At 50.0% G+C, this 20,463-nt stretch overlaps 1 protein-coding gene across 4 annotated transcripts in view; it reads right to left on the bottom strand.

Annotated features, from left to right (window-relative positions):
- Positions 1 to 10,643, bottom strand: part of anne (polyamine-transporting ATPase anne boleyn) — a 35,099-nt gene extending 24,456 nt beyond the window's left edge. For 2 of the 4 annotated variants that reach the window (XM_037219299.1, XM_037219297.1), the window contains exons 1-3: positions 9,541 to 9,719; positions 4,688 to 4,755; positions 4,169 to 4,336 (exon numbers count right to left, since the gene is read on the bottom strand). In XM_037219299.1, the coding sequence (XP_037075194.1) occupies positions 4,169 to 4,336; positions 4,688 to 4,755; positions 9,541 to 9,589 (285 nt within the window). In that variant the 5' untranslated portion in view covers positions 9,590 to 9,719. Of the gene's footprint in view, positions 1 to 4,168; positions 4,337 to 4,687; positions 4,756 to 5,176; positions 5,885 to 9,540; positions 9,720 to 9,917 lie in introns of those variants that run through there. The other 2 variants (XM_037219300.1, XM_037219298.1) reach the window with 2 other exon arrangements.
- Positions 10,644 to 20,463: the final 9,820 nt, after the last annotated feature.

Raw genomic sequence — 20,463 nt, 5'->3', positions numbered from 1 at the left:
ACTGTCGGACGGCCAACCACCAGTCACACGCGCTCCTCCCTCCATCCACTCCCCCCCCCCCCCCCCCCCCCCCTCCAATTTCAGCCGACAGAGGTCTCCAGCGGGAAGCAGACAACGTGGAATGGCTTCACAATATGGACGTGCATGGACATCGATTCTGATTTCCCGGCAACTGAGCGAATCACATGTGAGCGATGGCGAGATGACAACTGCCCGCCCCAGATACGGTGCCGATCCCGAGGCAGCGAATGGAAATCGGGCGTGCAGGGCAGGGCAGGGTGGGGCAGGACAGGGCATGACGTAGAACAAAAATCGCCCACACATGTCCCTGATTCCGCAGTACAATTGAAGTCGTCTGTAAACGATCACATTACGGCAAGGGACACATGAGTGAGGCGCTCCTGACATGTCATGACAATGACAGTGCGCCAAGCGCGGCGGTAGAACGGGGCAGCAGGCACCTCGGGCAACACGACCCGGGTTCAACCCACGCATCGGCGCATCGGGGCAGCGACGGGGCTGCGGCCTGCCGCGCGCCGCGGGCGCTGAGCTCAGCCCCGCGGTTCGGCCAGAGCCGTCCTGGCCGGCGCGAGGCCTCTGCTGCCTGGAGCTACGGTCGGGTGGCCGTGGCCCGGCCCCGGCCCGTCCTCCTAGGCAGGCCCGGACGGCCCGCCGGCTCGGGCGCCGTCCGTCCCGCTGTCCGCGCCGTCTCAGCGGAACGGACCGTGGCGTCAAAGCACGTGACGTCAGCACGGGGCAGGACGCCAGAGCCATGCGCTGCCTGATAAATGAGCTGGAAAAATGCCCATGTTTCATGTCGATTTGTCTGGTGGCGCTCTTGCCAGCTTACGGATGTGAAGCCCGTACAAGCGTCACTGCCATCATCCGGCACGTAAAAGCGAGTACAACCCCACGCGACGCGCACAGGACAGTCAGAGTGCGTCAGGCTGGGCACCACCCGTGCTCGTATACATTTCATAAGTGATTGCAAATGACATGTTGGATCAGGGGTTCCACTGTTTGTGCTGATAAGAAGGCGATGACCGACAAAAATAGCAGTCATGAGACGCGCCATTAGACGCAAAACCAAACGGGAAATGGGAAATTCGGGGACTCGGTCCCATCCCCCTTCCCACAATTATTCAGGAGGATTACATGATTTTTAGCTGGATTGAGACACGAGTAACTCATTACTAAGGAAATTCGCGTTTACGCCCGTGTAGACGAAAGACGAGTCACCAACAAACCAATGCGGGTCAGACAGCACAAAGGCGACGGCTACCATCATCAATATATAATTCAAAAAATACCGTCGTCAAACGAACTGGCACATATTTGGTGTCAAACGCACAAGACTGATATTAAAGCTGAAACTAATATTTCCAGCTTCCAAGCATTTAAAGCATTTCAATTTTGTCGATTGTTATGTTTCAACTGCGTTGCGTTTCATATGATCTATATTGGAATGACCAGTCCAAGAGCCCCCATCCCTTCCGTGAAAAACCGGGTCGCATGCCTGCGCATCACATACAACTCTTTCGCTGTCATGCTAGGCTTCCCGAATGACTAAACTTTTTCATATGAGCTGAGATCGACTGTCCGTAAAGCCCGCACGCTTTACAAAACTAAACCGTTATTTCCAATGAGTGGGGGCACCACCGAAACGACACATCGCCTCGATGCGAGAAGCCACAGTGGGTTAGACACGATGCGCTGGGGATTGGCCACCAAAAGTCGCTTCTGTCAGCGAGTTAATCCTACATGCTTGTGATAGCCTGCCCAGAACACGCAGTGGCCTTGCACGCAGTGCATTCGAGTGCACCCCAGTCGCTTATGAGTCACCTGAAGTGTACGATTTGCTCGTCTTTTTTTGCAAAATGAAGCCTCGTTGCGCACGTATGCGTCACAAAAGGCTAAGCTGTACGGGTTCTATAAACGATATACGACCCAGAGGGATTGTTTTCGGGCGTCAGGCGCCCATGATCTGATCAGCTTTCTCGCACGACTACAGAGATGAGACGAATTCCGCCAATCTAGCGTCCAGTAAGCCTTGAGCTCGGCCTGGCTGCCAGCGATGCTGCAGGCACAGCCAATCTTGACGTCGGCTTACCGGAAATCTTTCAGTCCAGCGGCGAGGCCCGGCTATTAAAATATTTAGCGCCCCGTAACATAACATGTTAAAGCTTGTACCGTAATATTTCTTAGAACTTAAAAGCGTGCTGTCTGATCAGGCGGCGCATTGTTGTAACATTGCGACATCAACATTTTCCTCCCCAGCATTTTTATTTCCCCCATTTGCCCCAGGAAAACGCAAAATTCAACGTAGAAAGAAAAAACCGCCTTCACGCGTCGAAAACGGGTCCAGATCTCGGCAATCAGGCGGCGCAGCGAGACGAGATGGTCCCCCTGACAGGGGAGAAAACCGACAATCCAGCAAGCGAAACAAAAGGTCGATATGTTAGACAGACAGGTGCACGCGCCCGCGAGGCATACACCCGCCTGCTGTCGTGTTTTTTGTGGTATATGCCAGATATGAACATCAGGGTAGATAACTCCGTGAGACCAACCACACGGCTGCTGATGTAGGCGTCGCACCGGCTACAGCTCACCAATAAATGTGAAAGCTGCCCAACTCACAGATTCACCAGTTACTGGCCGTGCAACAGGTCAGTGGCAAGTTTTGGAAGCAAATGTTCATGCAAGAAGCCGTGGCCTAGGCCGAGACTGACTGGGTCATACCAACCACACGGGCATGAAGTCCTGTTTACTGTGACCAATATCGTCCCCCCCCCCTCCCTAGAGTACCCCCCGCATTACTTCAATCACAGTTGTAAAAATCGCAAATCATCGAAAGATCGTCGCTGTTTTTGTCTAAACTTGCCGAATTTGACCGGACTTATAGCAAGCCATTCTTTAGAAATCATTTGTGAAGTAGTGCACAAATGTTGCCACGAAAGGTGCTGATTTTGACGGCCCAACCTGTCTGGCTTCTTGGTTTAGCTGTTCGGCACCATCTACATAACAGCTGGCAATTTTCCCTCGGTTATAGCCTAGCTCGTCCCATGACGCGCAAGGCGCATTACCGTTCACAGAAATTCCACGTGGAATATTGACTTACATCCTCAACCAGTCACCCTCGCAACACATCAACCACTCTTTTTGGTTCCCCACAGCCGTCGCACGCTCGTGCACGCGCGCTCGCTTCCGCAGTGATTCAGTAGGGGGCTGCAGCACGGCGCGGCCAATGTGGTCATTGTAGTGCCACAACAGAAAGGGAGGGGGGGGGGGGGCGGTCTGCTTCATAATATATCCCTCACACCACATCTTCACTGCACTTCATAATCAGGACACAAGCGAGTCCGCCGCTGCAGCAGCCTATCCGTCTCCTCCCCGACGTCCTGGCCCCCTGCCGCGGCCCGACTCGCAAAAGCCCCACCGCTGCAAGCAGCCTCCCGGCCTCCTCCCCGACGCCCTGGCCCCCTGCCCTGGCCCGACGCCTTGGTCCCCTGTCCCGGTCCGACGCGCTGGCCCCCTGCCGCGGCCCGACTCGCAGAAGCCCCTCCGCTGAAGCAGCCTGTCGGTCTCCTCCCCGACGCCCTGGCCCTCTGCCCCGGCCCGACTCGCAGAAGCCCCGCCGCTGCAGCAGCCTCCCGACCTCCTCCCGACGCCCCGGCCCCCTGCCCTGGCCCGACGCCCTGGTCCCCCGTCCCGGCCCGACGCCCTGGCCCCCTGCCCTGGCCCGACGCCTTGGTCCCCTGTCCCGGCCCGACGCCCTGGCCCCCCGCCGCGGCCCGACTCGCAAAAGCCCCACCGCTGAAGCAGCCTCCCGGCCTCCTCCCGATGCCCTGGCCCCCTGCCCCTGGCCAGACTGCTCTGACCCCCGCCCCGGCCCGACTCGCAGAAGTCCCCCCGCTGCAGCAGCCTCCCGGCCCTCTCCCCGACGCCCTGGCCCCCTACCCAGCCCGACGCCCTACCCCCCCCCCCCCCCCCGGCCCGACGCCCTGGCCCCCTGCCCTGGCCCGATGCCCTGGCCCCCTGCCGCGGCCCGACGCCCTGGCCCCCTGCCCCAGCCCGACGCCGTGGCCCCCTGCTCCGGCCCAACTCGCAGGAGCCCCGCCACCACAGCAGCCTGCCGGCGTGTTCCGCGGAGCCGCCGGGCCCGACTCACGATGACGAGGACGCTGGAGGCGACGCGCAGGTGGCAGCGCCGGTGCGTGCAGCGCAGCATCCAGTCGCGGCGCCAGTGGAACACGAGGCGCAGCAGGCCGGCTGTCAGCACGATGCACAGCCAGACCAGCGCCGTGCGCGGCACGCTGCGGACGAAGCCCAACATCGCCTGCGGCAGGCCGGGCCGACGCCTGAGACGGGCTCCGAGGCCGAGCCGCTTGTCGGTGGCACGCGACGTGGGATGGAATGAGCCCTAAGGCATGGCTTCTCAGAGATGGGGGATCCTGTGAGCCAGACTGAGTCTTGTGACAGGTCTGCTGGAGACATCCCACAGGCAGGGGGCAGGTTCCTCATGAGATATTAAGGAAGCCATCCAAAAAAATAATGACTGGTGACCAAGTGTCTTGAGAAATCAACATTCAATAGGTTGTGAATGTCTGACATTTCAATAGCTGACATGACTTCTGACAATCTGGAGCCATATGCCCAGCATGACTTTGATGTGGGATTAATAACTTACCACAGATATCTCATCACCATCAGTAGTTTTATGTTTCTTTCCATTTGCAGCCTTCCTTGCATCTCCACCTGCAAAAATACATCCTGATGTTTAAACTAGGGCATAAAGAATCTTCCACCCATGTACAAGCCCAGCAAAAGTGAACTTATGCCTGGTTTCATTTCATGAATAATTGAATGAAATCTTAGCTTAACCACCTTATTTTCTACAAATCAGTTGGTTTGGCCAACACAAAATTCTGACTTAATTTTACAATGAACATCCTCTTACAACCATCACAATATGGGCATCACAAGATACCAGGTACAAACAATATTTATCCTTTCTATTCTTGCAGGCACAATGATCATACATACACACCTTTGTCAGCCCAGGCCACACAATGAATGTCAACAAACACAATTTGTTGACTGCTATTCCCTATATGTACTAAAGCCCACTGCCTGAGTGGGCCATTCCATACCAACACAATTATGCAACCAAACCCACCTCCCAGCAGCCCCATGGATGCAGGCCTGCTCTTCATTGCAACATGAAATGTTGCTGAATCCTGATGTAGCTGTTTCACTGGACTTCATTTCAATGGTGACACACTGTTACTCTAATACCAGCAGCATTTAAAGTAAAAAATGCAAAATATTTCTTGCACATAAGTATCACAACTAGTTAGTACGCATTCGTACAGGCATCTTCATGAGTAGCAGTAACATTTTGCTGGACGCTTGGTAAGGGATGTCAGGAGTACCCTTCTTCACCCATTGTGATACACCACAAGACCCTCTGGAGCTCTCCTATTCCACAGAACAGACTTGAGTCTCTGTTATCAGCATTTTGCCTAACTTAAGCATTGCTCTTTTATGAAGGAACTTGATCAGAGCCTTGCTTGCTGGTAGATAATGTGGAACAGCCTGAACTGTTCCAAACACAATGCACTTAACACGAGCTAAGCAACGGATATCCTTCCTGCTCTATCCCTGAGTCGCTGGCACGCACAGCACTACAAGATGAGAAGCACTTGCTGCTTGGTTAATGGAAGGCCACCGATGACTCGTACTGCCACACCAGTAAAATTTCACGGACTCGGCAGATATCTTGACACGACCCCGACGCAACTCGCGACACTAACGGCAAATCCACGCCCAGCACGATGCCAGGCGCCTAACCACGACGGCCACCCAACCACTTCCGCACGCCGTGCGTAGCAGCGCCCGCAATGCGCGCGCAGGTTCCAGCAGACAGTTGTGCTGAGAAGGAGAAGGAACTAAACAACTGCCAAAACCTGTTTATAGTCCCACGCTCCGAACCTATGCAGCTGATCGGCATAAACATAAGATATTGGATGCCACCTTGTCAACAAATTGGACTTTGCAGAAGACGGTTAAATTGGTTTAAGTCGAAAGCTACAAAAATGCCACGTACCAAAAAACAGCTTGCAGAAAACCCATGCTGCAAGTTCATGGACACATTTTTAGAACATCGTCACCAATCGCTGCACCATGGTCAGAACTTAAACTTTCAAGACGACGCTGACCTTAGATTAGGTCGAAGGTCACCGAAAACATTCGAAAGCACCAAAAATAACTACAGACGACCCCATGCTCCAGGCGCATTGGACCGGTCCGCACGGAGCATTCTCCTATCAATGCGACGTAACAGAAACTATCTTTGCAGAAGATGTTGGCTTTGAGTCGGGTCAAAGGACCACAAAAACACCAAAACTGACACATACAATTTTGCAGTGAACCCCATACTCCGAGCCCATGAAGCTGATCATCACAAAACCTTAACCAATCAATGCATCGTGGTTAATAGGCCCGAATCCTGTCCCAAACTGGTCAGGCCAAAGTCTGTTTTTGGGCTTTTTGGTGACTTGTATCCACCCAATGTTACTACCTCTTGTAGGAATAAGCTATCGACCCTCGAGAGTCGATTGGTAAATGCATCGTGGCGATCTGATCAATGAGCTGAGAGTAAGGGGTTATCTGTGAACTGGCTTTTTGCAGATTCGAGCGTTTTTGGCAATCTTTGAAGTGACCCAAAAGTCACCATCTTCTGAAAAGAGCAGGTAATCGACCGAAGCGCAGCGATTGGTGAATTTTGTGGCGACCAATTCCAAACGCTGAGGGTATGATGCCGTTTGCAAACTGGTTTTTGACAGTTTTAGTCGTAATCGGTGACCTTTGACCTGATCCAAGATATTTCAGCTCTGGATAACACATAGGTAATCCAACATATCGTATTTATACGTAAATATTTCGTACCAATCGGTTCCATAAGCTAGGGACATGGGGCTGCCTTCAGCCAATTTTGGTGGTTTGGACATTTTTAATGAGCTTTGACCTGATCCATTGGCATAGACGTAGGAAGGCTTTAAAAAGTGGGGGGGGGGGCAATCTTACCTACCCGACTCATCTATACCGTTCGGTAAATAAGACTATACAGCTTCCTAAAATTACTCGTTGTTTCAATACTGTTTCTATCGGGGAGGCGAAATACCACTGACGGGCAAATATTCTCCCCACTGGGGAGACATCTGTCAGCATAGTTTATATGAAATGCACTAAAGTTATCATGAGCAGCGATTTCGCCGACCGTTTTACAAGAGGTACGGCGGTCGCGGCGTGTTAGACAGAGATCTATTCTGAAGCTTTAAATACTACCTGCCAGAGACGAAGTGACAAAAGCTACAAACCCGCGATTTTTCCTGTGGCAAGCGAGTCACAGAATGAAGGTCCCTTTTGGGATATTCCTTGTTTGAGCCCTGCCCCCGCCCGCCGTCAGCAGCCATTGCCCTGGAGAAGCTGTCCCCCGCGGACTGACTGCAAACTGACTGCAAAACGACTGCTCTTCTGCATGTTTATGGATCAGTATCACTACTTGTTGGTGCGTTATGGAGATGGAATGCCTTCTGCAGCGCGTATTTCCGAACTGTGGTCATTTATACTTTTTTTATTTTTTAGCGCAATGCGAACATACCGCGATATGATTTGCTCGAACAGCAACTAGACGACCATTAATGTCAACCATTGGACTATTGCAGGGAGCATGCCACTTAAAAACAAAACAGTAGTAATAGCCCGATCCCTAGTCCAAAAACAAAGAAAGTAGAGACATAGATCAGTTGGTATTTCGGCAGCACGCCTTTATCGAAACGGAAATCAGTGTTAACCTATAGCTCTCTATCTCTAACTTGTCCTCTTTTTCTATGGCAAATCAGGCTGTTACCACTGTCTTATACATATATATTTTTTATACGCCGTTACCCAAGAACAGGTAACCAGGAGTGCCCATCCCTCAATCCCAGCGACGCAGTAAACCGTACGTTAACACCAGAAAACATAAAATCAAGTCGCGGCACTCCCAGCTAGGAAGATGAAACAAACTTAAAAAAACAGGCGAGGAGGTGGAGCAGACCCGAGGGAATTGTGTTATGTGAGAGGGAGGGAAAAATCATAGATGAAAAGGCTTAAAGTAGTCATTAGCCAAAATCAGCTAATGACAGCCCGCTACAACCGCCCAATAATCTACAACCACTCAATTCCCGGTGTTAGTAAGGGTTATACAGTCACAAGTCGGAGGGGGCAATTACCTGGTCATTTTTGTGCTGGGTTTTGGGCTGGATTTCCAGGGAGTCCACCCAGCTAAGCAGAGCTTGTTGCTGGGAGAACTCCCGGAGCCAGCGCCATTAATTTGGGTATATGTGCATGACTTTATATCAGAAATTGATTATGAAACATGAAGGAGGTCAAATATGAAGTGCGTTGGATACGTACAGCACAAGGATGGCAATGTCTTCAAATATGTTTGTTACGTTAATATGTGTTCACGAAATGCTTGCGGATGATGTTCTTAACGATGGTTTTCGATACAGGGATATCAGCTATTCTTGGAAAATATGGAACCATCATGTCGTTCCACAGCTTAGGGCCACGGCAGGATGCTGTAAATAGTCTATAATTATATATACCACACCACAGCAGAAAATAAACTTTCAAAAAACTGCCTGCCTTGGATATTAATTGGTCCGCTGGATATTCATCTGCCCCTCCTCCAATAAAGGCGACTTGACCCGCTTTTATGTGTAGGACGAATGTGTTCACGTTTCTCAAAAGTTGCGTATGTCTACATCTGTCGTAGGTTGTCCTACGGAAATGGCTGCCCGGCTGCCCGGAAATGCGTAAATGGCTGCCCGGAAATGCGTAAATAGTAAATGGTAAAACATGTGAAAACTGCCAAAAACGGGCGTTACCCAGCGTCATAATATGCTTTAAAAGGACATTCCTAAGGGGGGGACGGAGGGCCTCGCCGCTCTTTCCCTCTGGGTTCCGAGGGAATTCAGAGCTGATCGAACGCACGCATTTTCTTTAAATACAACACAAACAAGTTGCAAACAACGTCTTCAAACATTTAGTGGCCAGAAATGGTCCCGTGGAAAGATCGAATGCCAATGATCTGATTACAGTAATTCTTAGCTGATTAGAAGGGTCCTTTAAGAGAGAACAGAGTGCAATTTCGTCAATACGGGGGACCTCAGCAGGGCATGGAAGCGAGACCATCATATTGTCAATCATCGTCATTTTGATCAGTGATGCCAACAGCTATCCATAAATCTAGTGTAAATTGCCAATATAATGCAATAATGCATGCCAATAATGTATTGGCGTGCATCATTGCATTGTTTATGTCAAGTATTCAGGCGGGCGGCGGATGGCCCGCTCTGCTTGCTCCTATGCCTATGCCCCTCGTGCGACACCCACACAAGCACGCGCAATGCTTTCTTCTGGGGTGATGGAGCACGCACCGTCCGCCCGTCCTCACAGACCAGCGTAGCGTCTCCCTGCCCTTGGCCTGACCTTTGGGCTTGTCACCCAGCGTTGGGGCGGTGTTCAAGGGCTCTCCCATCGCGGCTGCCTGCTGCGTCCGCCGTCTCTCGGAGCTGTTCACAGGAGCATCAGGCCGCGACGGCGCGCCACACGCAGGCAGCCGCGCACTTTTCCACCGCAAACACCCCGCAGCAGCGGCGCTCGTCCGCCGGCCGGCGGCGCCGAGCGCTCGCGCAGTAGCGGATCGTGCCGCGCGGGCCGCACCTCCACGCGGCTCGGCTCGGCGCAGTCACACGTGCTCGCCGAGACGTGACACTCCGCACATTAAGACAGCGTCCGGCGTGGGGCGGTGCGCGGCGCTGGTGAGGTCTGGAACTGGAGTGGTTCGGTGCTGGGTAGGTGCGTACCTGGGAAGATCAGTTACTGGACAGCTCCGGCTTTGGAGTGGCCTGGTGCTGTGTGCGGTCCGGTGCTGTGTGTGGTCCGGTGCTGTGTGCGGTCCGGTGTCGTTAGCGGTCCGGTGCCGTGGTCACCCGCACACGCGCAGAAGAGCTGAGACGAAGCGGCGGCGAGCGGCCGGCCGACGCGACGCAACTACACTGGCGGACACGGCGGGGGAGAGCGCGGGCTGGCCACGGAGAGGACAGCTGATACCCCCGGCGAGGTCACCCAGTTTGGGCACGGGGCGCCTAGCCGTTTGTTGTATGTATTGTTTCGCCCAGCAAGAGCAAGAGAAGTAGGCAACATAAGAGATATAAGCAGTAGAAGCAGGGGATTGCGGCCTTCGAATGAAACCGTACCGCATAGGAAAATCCATACCGCATTTGGCCTTGAGTGTGATGGCTTGTTGGCTATGGTGCCTTGTCTCGGACGGATCACAACACGCGAAGATCAGAGGTGGTGCCCGGATGTGCATTTCCGCTCGCGAGTATACCGTTAAGAGAATACACCTAGCAGTATTTAACGACCTTGGGGTGACCTTGGGATTTTATGTTGTGTATCGCCGTTGCACAATTGGTTATGTGAACAAGTATCGTGTGGTCACATGCTAGAGACGTATCGCATCGTCAAGAGCGGTAAGCAGAGGCTTGCTGGAGCTTCCATAAAAAGCTCTTGAAGCACTTAATACATTTGGCTGGAATTATAGGCCGCGAAATTTTCAAATTTTTTGAGATGCTGAAATAAACCCATTTTTTATGGGTTACAAATGATCAATATTTCCCAATTTTGAGAAGGAAATTGGCCAGATCCGGGGTGGAACCAGTTTGTTTGTGTCTTTTGTTGTGGTCATTCCATTTGTTCGGGTCGTTTTCACTGTTCATCCCCTCCCCAGTTTTTATTTTGTGTAACTACGTCCCTGGTCGCATTCCAGTCATATTCATCGTGCTTCGCTTTCAGATTTCCGGTAACACGGGCCTCTAATTCAATTTCCCCGGACTGATGTTCCTTGTTTTGATAAAACCAAGAAAGCCCCTTAGGTTATGGATACCGAGGGTAGCGCGCTTCTACTACACCAACAGCGTAACTATTCCGACAGACATGAATATCGACATGTATACATAAATATAGACATATCGACATACGGCACTTCTGGCAAGCATGTGCTGCAAAGCTACCAAATTAGAGAAGCTTTCCTACCGTGTCCCCAGGCAGCTTCTGTTGTAAACACAAAATTGACTGTCAAAATGTATAGAATATTACAGATGTGGCAGGAATAGAGAAGTAGGTGCTGTCGAGATATTACCAAAACGGAACATGACAAGAACGAGTCAGGAACCCGCAAAATAGGAAAAGTGAACAGACATGAAATTTTTTTTACCATAACGCACTGTCGAACAATTTTTGGCTCTCTTGGAGATGGACTTGACCACGACGCTGAGATCGCGGGAACAACCAGGATTGGAGGGTTGAAAATGAAATCTAGAGGAAACAACCTGAACTAAACATGGCATTTTGCTTCGGTGGATTTGAAAAAAAACGACAATGCTGCAGGCAAAAGTAGATCGGGGTAAGCACACACGTGGACATACATTGCACATAAAGAAAGTGACAAATCTTGTTTTCCATCCCCCAATCTTCAATTTCTCGTCCCCTAATCTTTCACCATCACTGGCGATGACATGACGGCCAGGAGACAGCAGATGGAGGATAGGTAGCAACAAGACAAAGAGAATAAGACAGGTTGGCGCCTGGAGCAGGGTGAGAGAGGACAGGGTAGAATAGGAAAGAAGAGAAGATAACAGCACAGGGCAGGAGATCACAGGGTAGCACAACAATCAGACCGTCAGGACTTTACGACACACTCAGCTGCTGAGGCTGTATTGCGTCGCCTGTCTCCCACCCTGGCAAGAGGGACGGGCACCGCGGGTTTTCTTACCTCTTTTCTTACCTCTGGTTTCCCAGACGTGCAGGGGCTAACGCAGACGAGTTAACCACTACACTATCGGCACTCTAAGGGTAGAACAGCCTGTCCTAAGGCAGGACAGAGATGGAGATGACATGATAGGACAGGAATGACAAGAAAAGGGTGGCGCAGTACATTACAGCGCATGACGAGGATGGCCAAAATAGAAATCGTCAACATATATTGTGAAGAGATGTTTATTTCATACTTACCCAAATTACAATATGAACCTCGGCTCTTGCACTACCCCTGTTTCCTATTTCCACCCAGCACTAGTCAGTGTCGTGGTCTTCGGCCCACGTATCAGACCCCTGTGTTCCCCTGAATGTGAAACAGTGCACAGCTATCTACGGCCGACGCGGGTGGTGGGCGATAATTGACGATTCCGTCGACAGCACAAGGCGGCCCCACCCTATTTCATTACTGGAGTCAGGGGCTGATCCAGGATATCGTCAAGAGGGGGGGGGGGGGTGAAACATTGTAGGGCCTCCAAAAAGTTTGGGACCCGCTCCAAAAAATTCCTTGCATTTCGGCCAATAATTTGTTCTATAAATAAGGCACAACATATGCTCATATATACGTATATATATATATATATATATATATATATATATATATATATATATATATATATATATATATATATATATACACACGTGCTTAATAAATACGAGAGCCCTTTGAACCGTGCGCAGCCCTATACAGCTAGGTGTGCTACGGATGCACATGCAGAGCCCATTCATTTTCTACAGTTCGTGTTAAATGTTGTGATTTTGAGGCTAAGTGCTTAGGACAAACGGGCGAAATTAACCCAAATTGGTTCCTAAATACCATCAAAACCAAGCACACCCTTTATTTCTAGTTTATTTACGGCTAGCTGGCTGGGCAATGTAATCAGCCGATGGCTGATGACTAATGTATAATTTTCCTTTGTTTTAAAGCAGTACAGGAAACCCTAGTATTCAAAATGTGTTAAAAACGTGGTGCATAAGTATGATAAGTCTCACGCTCAATAGCAAATGGAAATGACGTATACGACGCCGGGGACATGTAAGATTGCGTCCGACAGGTGCGCGTAAAAATTAATCGCACATATCCGACTCCTGCTGTCGGGCTAAGGCACCAAGGTCAATAGGGACGAGACCTGAGGGACCATGGATGCCACAAGAGGCAAAAAAAAAACAGGCTCCCGTCAACAAGTATAGGGTCCTCGGAGTAAGCGAGAAAAAAAACACATGAGACTAACAATATGGGCCCCTTAACAGTCGGTAGTGCCTGGACAGGATGACATAAAGGGTTCCCGCGAGAGCACAGGACCCTCTGAGCAACGTAAAATTGACCGAGACCATGAATTAATACTTCTGGTGCGATCAAGAGTGCGCAGGCAGGTTAACAGCAAGAGCATTGACAGGAGTGAAGAGTTCTCCGCAAATGAGATGAAAGGGAAAGAGCTCCCGATCAAAGCAAAAGGCCCCTGAGCATCGAGTGTCTCAGTGCCTTACACCACCTACCCAGCAACAGCACAAGGCCCTCCGAGCAAGTGGAAAGAACCTGAGATTGATATGGAGGTCCCCTGAGCAGCTGAGTGCACCCTGGCATTTGGGGACCCGGTAAAAAGATATAGAGCCTTTCGGGCTAACGGGAAGAATCAGTGGAGGAAAACCTGATTGGTCAAGAATGCTCAGGCATGGAAGCAAATAGCGTCCCGACAGCAGCGTCAGGCTCCACGAGACAATGCTAGGAGATCAAAGGCATCGTGGAAAGCTCCTTAGTGATCAGATTGCCCCGGCAAGTAGACTTATCGGGTCCATGCAACAGCGTAATGTCTCTGAACAACGTAATGAGCTTCAAAATTTTCCCTGACAACATTTTTGCAATCAGCCAAGGATTAACTTTGTCTGCTTATGAACTCTTCACTTTTGCTAGCAACCGTTCTTGGTCATCTGTAGGCCCAAATGCGTCCAATTTTGTTGTTTTTGTGTTGTTTAGTTAGAAAACTGCGTCTTTTCCGTCGGTTATGAGCCCCTTTGGAGCCTGTAGGTCCTTTCGGTATGGTCCAGGGGGGGGGGGGGCATGGTTCCGTGTTTTCGCCCCCTCCCCCCTCCCCGTCTGTGTCCGCCACCAGCCCGAGCAGCTTAATAGATGGAGCCCACCAATGATATAGACCCATCTATTCAAATAAGAAGTACCCAAAATACAGCATGGAGAGCCTCGGAACGATCGAGAGTGCTCGAACAGGTAACAGATGCGGTTCCCGACAGGAGCGCAGGGCCAGTGCCCAAGCACGTTAACACATAGGGCCCCCGTCAAGAGCGTGGGACCTCCATTCAAATAGGAGTACCCAAAACCCAGTGCAGAGGGCCCCTGAAAGATGAAACGTATCCGAACGGATCATCAGATGGCCCCGACAGAAGTGTAGGACCCTAAATTCAAATACCAAGATCCCATATACAGGGCCCCCAAACATTGGAGTGTGTCTGAGCAGATTAACAGATGGCTCCGCCGACAAGAGCGTAGGGCCTTTCGTTCAAATATTAAATATCCACGACACGATGCAGAGAGCGCGCCAGAGCATGTTAACAAATAGGGCCTCCGTCAAGAGTGTAGGGCTCTCCATTCAAATAGAAAGTACCCAAGACCCGACACAGAGATCCCCAACAATCGAATCGAGCGGCTTATCAGAAGAGGCCACGACAAGAGCGTAAAGCCCTTCATTCAAATAAAGGGTCCCCAAAACGAAGTGCAGAGGGGCCCCGAAAGATGGAGTGTATCGGAGCAAGTTATCAGATGGCCCCGATAGGAGCGTAGATCCCTAAATTCAAGCATCAAGACGCAGTGTGCAGGGCACCCGAACAATCCAGTGTGGCCGAAGAGGCAAGCAGAGCTCCCCCCCCCCCCCCCCAACAAGTACGTAAGGCCCCCGTTCAAATGGGACGTACGTAAGGCCCAATGTAGAGGGCCCCCGAACGATCGACTTTGCTCAAGCAGGTATCAGATAGGCCCCCGTCAAGAGCGTTGGGCCCTACATTAAAATACCCAATGTGATGGGCCCCCAAACAATCCAGAGTGCCCGAGCAGGTTAACAGATGGGGCCGCGACAAGAGCGTAGGGCCCCAAGCAAGTGACATAAAATTGGAGGCGTCTTAGATCAATGCGGGGGGCCCATGAGCATATCGCGAGTGTGTCGTTAGGTTAACCGAGACCATCGTAAAGGGGCCGCTGATAAACCGGGAATACCCCGATAGGTTAAACATATGGGCCAAGCTATAGCCTCCAGAGCATTTCTGGCGAATGGAAAGAATTCGTGGAAGGCCCTTGGTTGAGAAGAGCGCCCCGGCACGCTAGCAGGACGTGCCTAGCAACAGTGCAGGGCCCTCCGAGCAAGCACAAAGAAATCAAGAACAACGTGGAAGGCTCCTTAACTATCTGAGTGGTCCTGGAAGTGGGCACATAGGTTCCCCGGAAACAGCATGGCCCCTGGACAGCGTAATAAGGCTTGAAATTCCCAACCAACAGCTTTTTCAATCATTTCAGATTTTTCTCTCTTCTCGTGGGTCCTTCACTTTCGCTCTCAACTGTTCTTAGTCACTTGGAAGTCCAAAGATGTCCAATTTCGTGCGTTTTGTGTAAAAAATACACCTGCTCGATTGACTATGCGCCCCTTTGAAGCCTATGGGCCCCTTCGGGGCCCAAGGGTGGGGGCATGGCCCCGTGGCCACCCCCTGGGTCTGCCCCTGATTGGAGCCTTATGTACATCATAAACAATGTAAAAAATGTAAAAAGGTACAAGGTATTATACTCAGAAGTGCACAGGGAACGCGTATGTTTAGATTTCTTGTCGTTACAAGACATGGTCCAGTGAATATGAACAAGTAAAGCTGCACAAGGTCAATGATCAGGAGAATTTTCCGATTGACCTGATATAATCGGATCAAATGTAGACCCAATACCAGAAAAGTTATCACAAATTGCGAGATTTCGTTGAGGCTAATTCACTATAGCTTTCTGCGAGGCCTTATTTTTCACAGCATGGAAACAGAACAGAGGTGGAGGTTGTCGTATTGAGCCGCTCTTTCAGTCCGCTGTACGAAAAACGGCGAATCATGGCGAGGGTTATAAATCCCTTGTGTGCGCTATTTCAAGTCGCCGGCCATGTTCCTGTGCACCGAGTGCGTACGCAATTAACTTGAGATAAGGGGCATAGTCTCCTTTTCAGTAGTAGTCCCCCACGAGCGTCGATTTGCATTCTTTTGGATGGGCCACTAGACCCCCAAAGTTTGGTTTGCTCCCCCAATGGCGAGTTTGTCCCCAACCTTCTGTAGCCTGTCACAGGTAGAAAGAACACAGCAAGTGCAAACTAAGATGCGATGCTCAGTTCAGTATTGCTGAGGGCCCTTGTCAAATTCTTAGAGCACCACGTATGTACTGTGTTAACTGAATCATTTTATGTTCTCGCTACATTCTGTATGTTTTGATTGCACAATCCAGATGGCTGGTAACCTCTGGTCCAGTTTTAAGCTATTCCCTGCGTATTTTGGAGCTATTCAGCAACGTTTTAAGTTCTATAGATTGCAACAAACTACGTTCGGTGCGGTATTCGGTCACGACGTGTTTTCGAGGAACTAAAATATACCGGTAAAATGTCAGCACCCAAAATCTTGACCAATTTACTAGCCGCTACGCTCGGAAGAACCCTTCAAATGTGCCGACCTCCACCTCGACTTAAAAATTCAATGGAGTAAAACGAATACATGACGTTCGCCACCAAGCGACTAAACCGATAACATTAAACGTCCGGCACTGACCACCAAAACAACGCCAGGGCTTCGAACATGCCTATTGCGAATGCTGTGTTCCAGTTTGAAACCCGCTTTGCGGCTTCCTGTCAGGGGTTCGATGGCGGGCTGAAGTACTCGCTGACATCAACTTATACTCTTTATTTCCGAAACCGTATACGTCCAAGCATGTCTCAAGTTACAGAACATCGACCTTTAGCCGATTACTAAAGCCTGTTTTCAACTATCGATGCCCAACAAAATGATAATGATCCCCGACAACTACATCTCTCACCGAGATAGAGCGAGGAAACATATTGGAGCAGGAGTGTAGTTTCATATTCAGTCGACAGAGACTACGGTTCCCTAACTGTGAGAGGACTTTAGGTCATATCCGGGAGGAGGGTCTGTTTTTAGGTATATTTTAGGTAGATTTAGCCATTTTCCACTCTGCCCCAAAACAGACTTTTTACATTACACTTTTGTGGTAAAGCCTTCATGACGGTTACACGCGACGGATTCGCCAGCACAGTACCTCACCGCCGAGCCCACAGCATCGCTCCAAAGCCTCTGAGTCAAGAGGCAGGTGGATCAAAATCGCTGTAAGATGATCGTCTTATACAAACCACATGGCGGCATCGCAAGTTTCAAGGATGTCGAAGACGCGTTGAAAAAAGGAAACTACATCGGGTTTTCACACTGCCACAAAAAGATTCTGAATGAAAGAATTGATTTCTACAGAACTGCAACTTCAGATTTAAAGGCAATGTTTCGTGTTTGAATATCTTTAAGTAAGCATCAGATTTGATGAAATAGGCATTCTTATAACTGTTAGTACAATTTTAAGCAGAAAACACTGCTCTAGACAACAATATCTCTGTCAAATAAATTTGCTCCTAGATTCGTCATTGTTTGCTCACGTCACTGTACCTTGCACAACATCGACCGAGAACCGATTGACGGTCGTTATATCAGGAAATCGTGCTCACGAACACCAGATATGAATAATTCAATCATTACATTTGTCTTGGCCTTGACCACCACATGCCTGATAAAATAGCAAGACTTAAATGGCATTATTATGACATCACAAATGATAAGGTGACCTTCAAATACCCTCCCAAATTATCCTGCCATATTTTTGTGGGTTTTAAGCTCATGAACCAGCGGGTTTTATGTCCTCAAAAGGGCAGTGAGTTTTATGTCCTCAAAAGGGCAAAAGGGCATGGCAGTGAGCTGCATGAAAAGGTCTTCAATATGGCTATTTTAGTTCAAAACCATATACAAACGTGGAACACTCCTTTTGATAACTGTTATCTTTCGAGCGTATAAATCTGAAACTCTTATTTTTGGAGAACAAATGCCCAAAATATAAATTTATCGTACAAATTACCAAAACACCAGGACATAAATCATCAAAACAATAGACAATCAAGAGTCGAATAATTAATAGCAAATTTCTCCTTGCTCGGAAGATGAAAAAGTTTCATTAGTAAATGAGGTCTAAAATTCAAAAGAGTCAACCCACATTTGCTCAACGACGGCAATACTTTCACAGAATAAATAAGTGAAACAAATTACATAAAAAGCATGGGGAGCAAGAACACGGCCGGACCGGGTTTGTAATTTCCATTAAACCGAGCGGCATCGGCTGCTGCAGACAACACCAGGTGTCGGCCATCTCGGGCGTGCGAGAACGACCGTTGTAAAGTAAGATTTTTAAAAGTTTGTTTTTTAACGATTTTTTTAAACATTGCTTTTTTCAAGGACTGGACTGGGCCATACATTTTACCTGAAAAATTTGAGACTGGCCTCTGAACGGCCTAACGGCTTAGCAACGCGAAAAATATAAATATTATTTGACTTTTCCAGTTTTACCACCGGATTCCAGCCCCGTTTCGCGGCGCCGTAAATCCTAATTTGTTCCTAATGTCAATCTAGACATTGTAGAGGTGAAATGTTTGCTGGGATTGCCTTCTAAACGTACTTATTAACCTCTTAAAGCGATAAGGGATGCTTGTTTCAGATGCGTCATCATTTTCGTGCAGCCTGTTGGCCACCGCCCCGCATTAATCAGAGGAGGGAACCAACGCCGTGCGCCTGTTGGCCACCGCCCCATAATAATGAGAGGAGAGAACCAACGCCGTGGGCCTGTTGGCCACCGCCCCATATTAATCAGAGGAGAGAACCGACGCCGTGGGCCTGTTGGCCACCGCCCCATATTAATCAGAGGAGAGAACCAACGCCGTGGGCCTGTTGGCCACCGCCCCCATACTAGTCAGAGGAGGGAACCAACGCCGTGTGGCCCTCGGAGGCTGAAACATCGCTTGTCCAGATTTCGTGTCTAAGACTTGCAAGCGTGCATATTTATAATAAACTGATATTTTTCGCTATTCAGTTTTGAATAAAGGGTGAATATTCCCAGACAAATGTGGTTTGGCTATGTCAACACACATTTTTTATCCCATTTCGATCCACAATCTACGCTCACAAAGTCCCCGATAGCTATTTCTATAGAACCTTCCAAAAAATTCGACGACGCCCCCGAGTGTTATCGGTTTAGGCAGAGTTCACTGAAGCATTGAAAAATCAATAGCGCCAGTGGTTTGTCCCATGGAATCCTCTATTACCTGGCAACAGCCTTGCTACTATTACCTTCAAACCCTGTCACCGGCATCACATCATTGAAAAGTGCGGAAATGCACAGGGATTCCAGTTGTTCTATAACATCATAATTATCTGATTCCAAAGAGCTTCATGCGTCAAACACTGCATTCTTCAGTGTTGCCGAATGTGTTGTAGTGCATCACTGCTGTAGGCGCAGTGGGCACTCCACCGGCACTGCGCTTTAAAGTGTCTTTCGGCCAGAGCAATAGCGAAGCTTCTAGCTTACGGTCATCGTCAGCGCCGTCCGGACTCCGGAGGAAGTCAGGCTGGCTGAGAGCGTGTGAACTCATGGAGCACCGAGTAGGCGTACAGAGGTATAAAACACGGCCTTGAGTATAACTGCACGGTCACTTAAGAGCCAGCTCATATAGTAGCGCCGTTATTTCAATTAACCTGCATTCGCATATTTTGACATGACGGGGGCTTCGTTTTCTACACTTTCAACTCAAATCTAGTGAGGACCACCTCCCGTTCAAAGCCGCAGCAGTAAGGAATATTGCGCCCTTGGCGTACATCAGGCTCGCAACGCGTGTTCATTGAAACAAGCAACGAAAGGACATTCGCAACAGGAGGGTGTAGTGTTCGTCACACGCAGTTCACTCGTGACGGCAGTGTCCAAAGCAGGGCAGACGAATGTTCACGGGAAGCCTGTATTTCTCATAGTGGTGAGGACGCTGGTGTACCGTAATGGTGAACTAATGCTATGGAAATGTCAGGGTTACGAAATACCCGCTGGTGCACTCACGTACACTGCATATCCCGGCACATTAAGTTGAGGCACGTACGGTACTTAAACAAGGAATGCCAACGAATTTCGACGGCAAATGATACACCGGCTCGCGGTCTGAGCGTGGCTCGGCAGCGGCCTAGCTGCCTAGCTTTCGCGGCGAGAACCGTCGTCGGCCGAAGGAGGACGGCGGCAGCTCTGCCAGCGCCGCGCGGTGTGCCCGCCTGGGCTCGAATGGGCGACTGGCGTCCATCTGGAGCAGGGGGCCCTGGTGCAAAGGGCTGAGCCGCTCGTGAAGCCTCACGCGGGGCGGGGTTGGCCGAGCCGCTGGTGCTGCGTGATGAGCCTCGTGCTGGTCCACCGAGGTCGGCGGCGGACTG

The sequence above is a fragment of the Pollicipes pollicipes genome, unplaced genomic scaffold, assembly GCF_011947565.3.
Source record: "Pollicipes pollicipes isolate AB1234 unplaced genomic scaffold, Ppol_2.1 Scaffold_4295;HRSCAF=5057_pilon_pilon_pilon, whole genome shotgun sequence".
In the NCBI taxonomy this organism is placed as follows: domain Eukaryota; kingdom Metazoa; phylum Arthropoda; class Thecostraca; order Pollicipedomorpha; family Pollicipedidae; genus Pollicipes; species Pollicipes pollicipes.
This window is presented reverse-complemented; position numbering and strand designations above follow the sequence as displayed.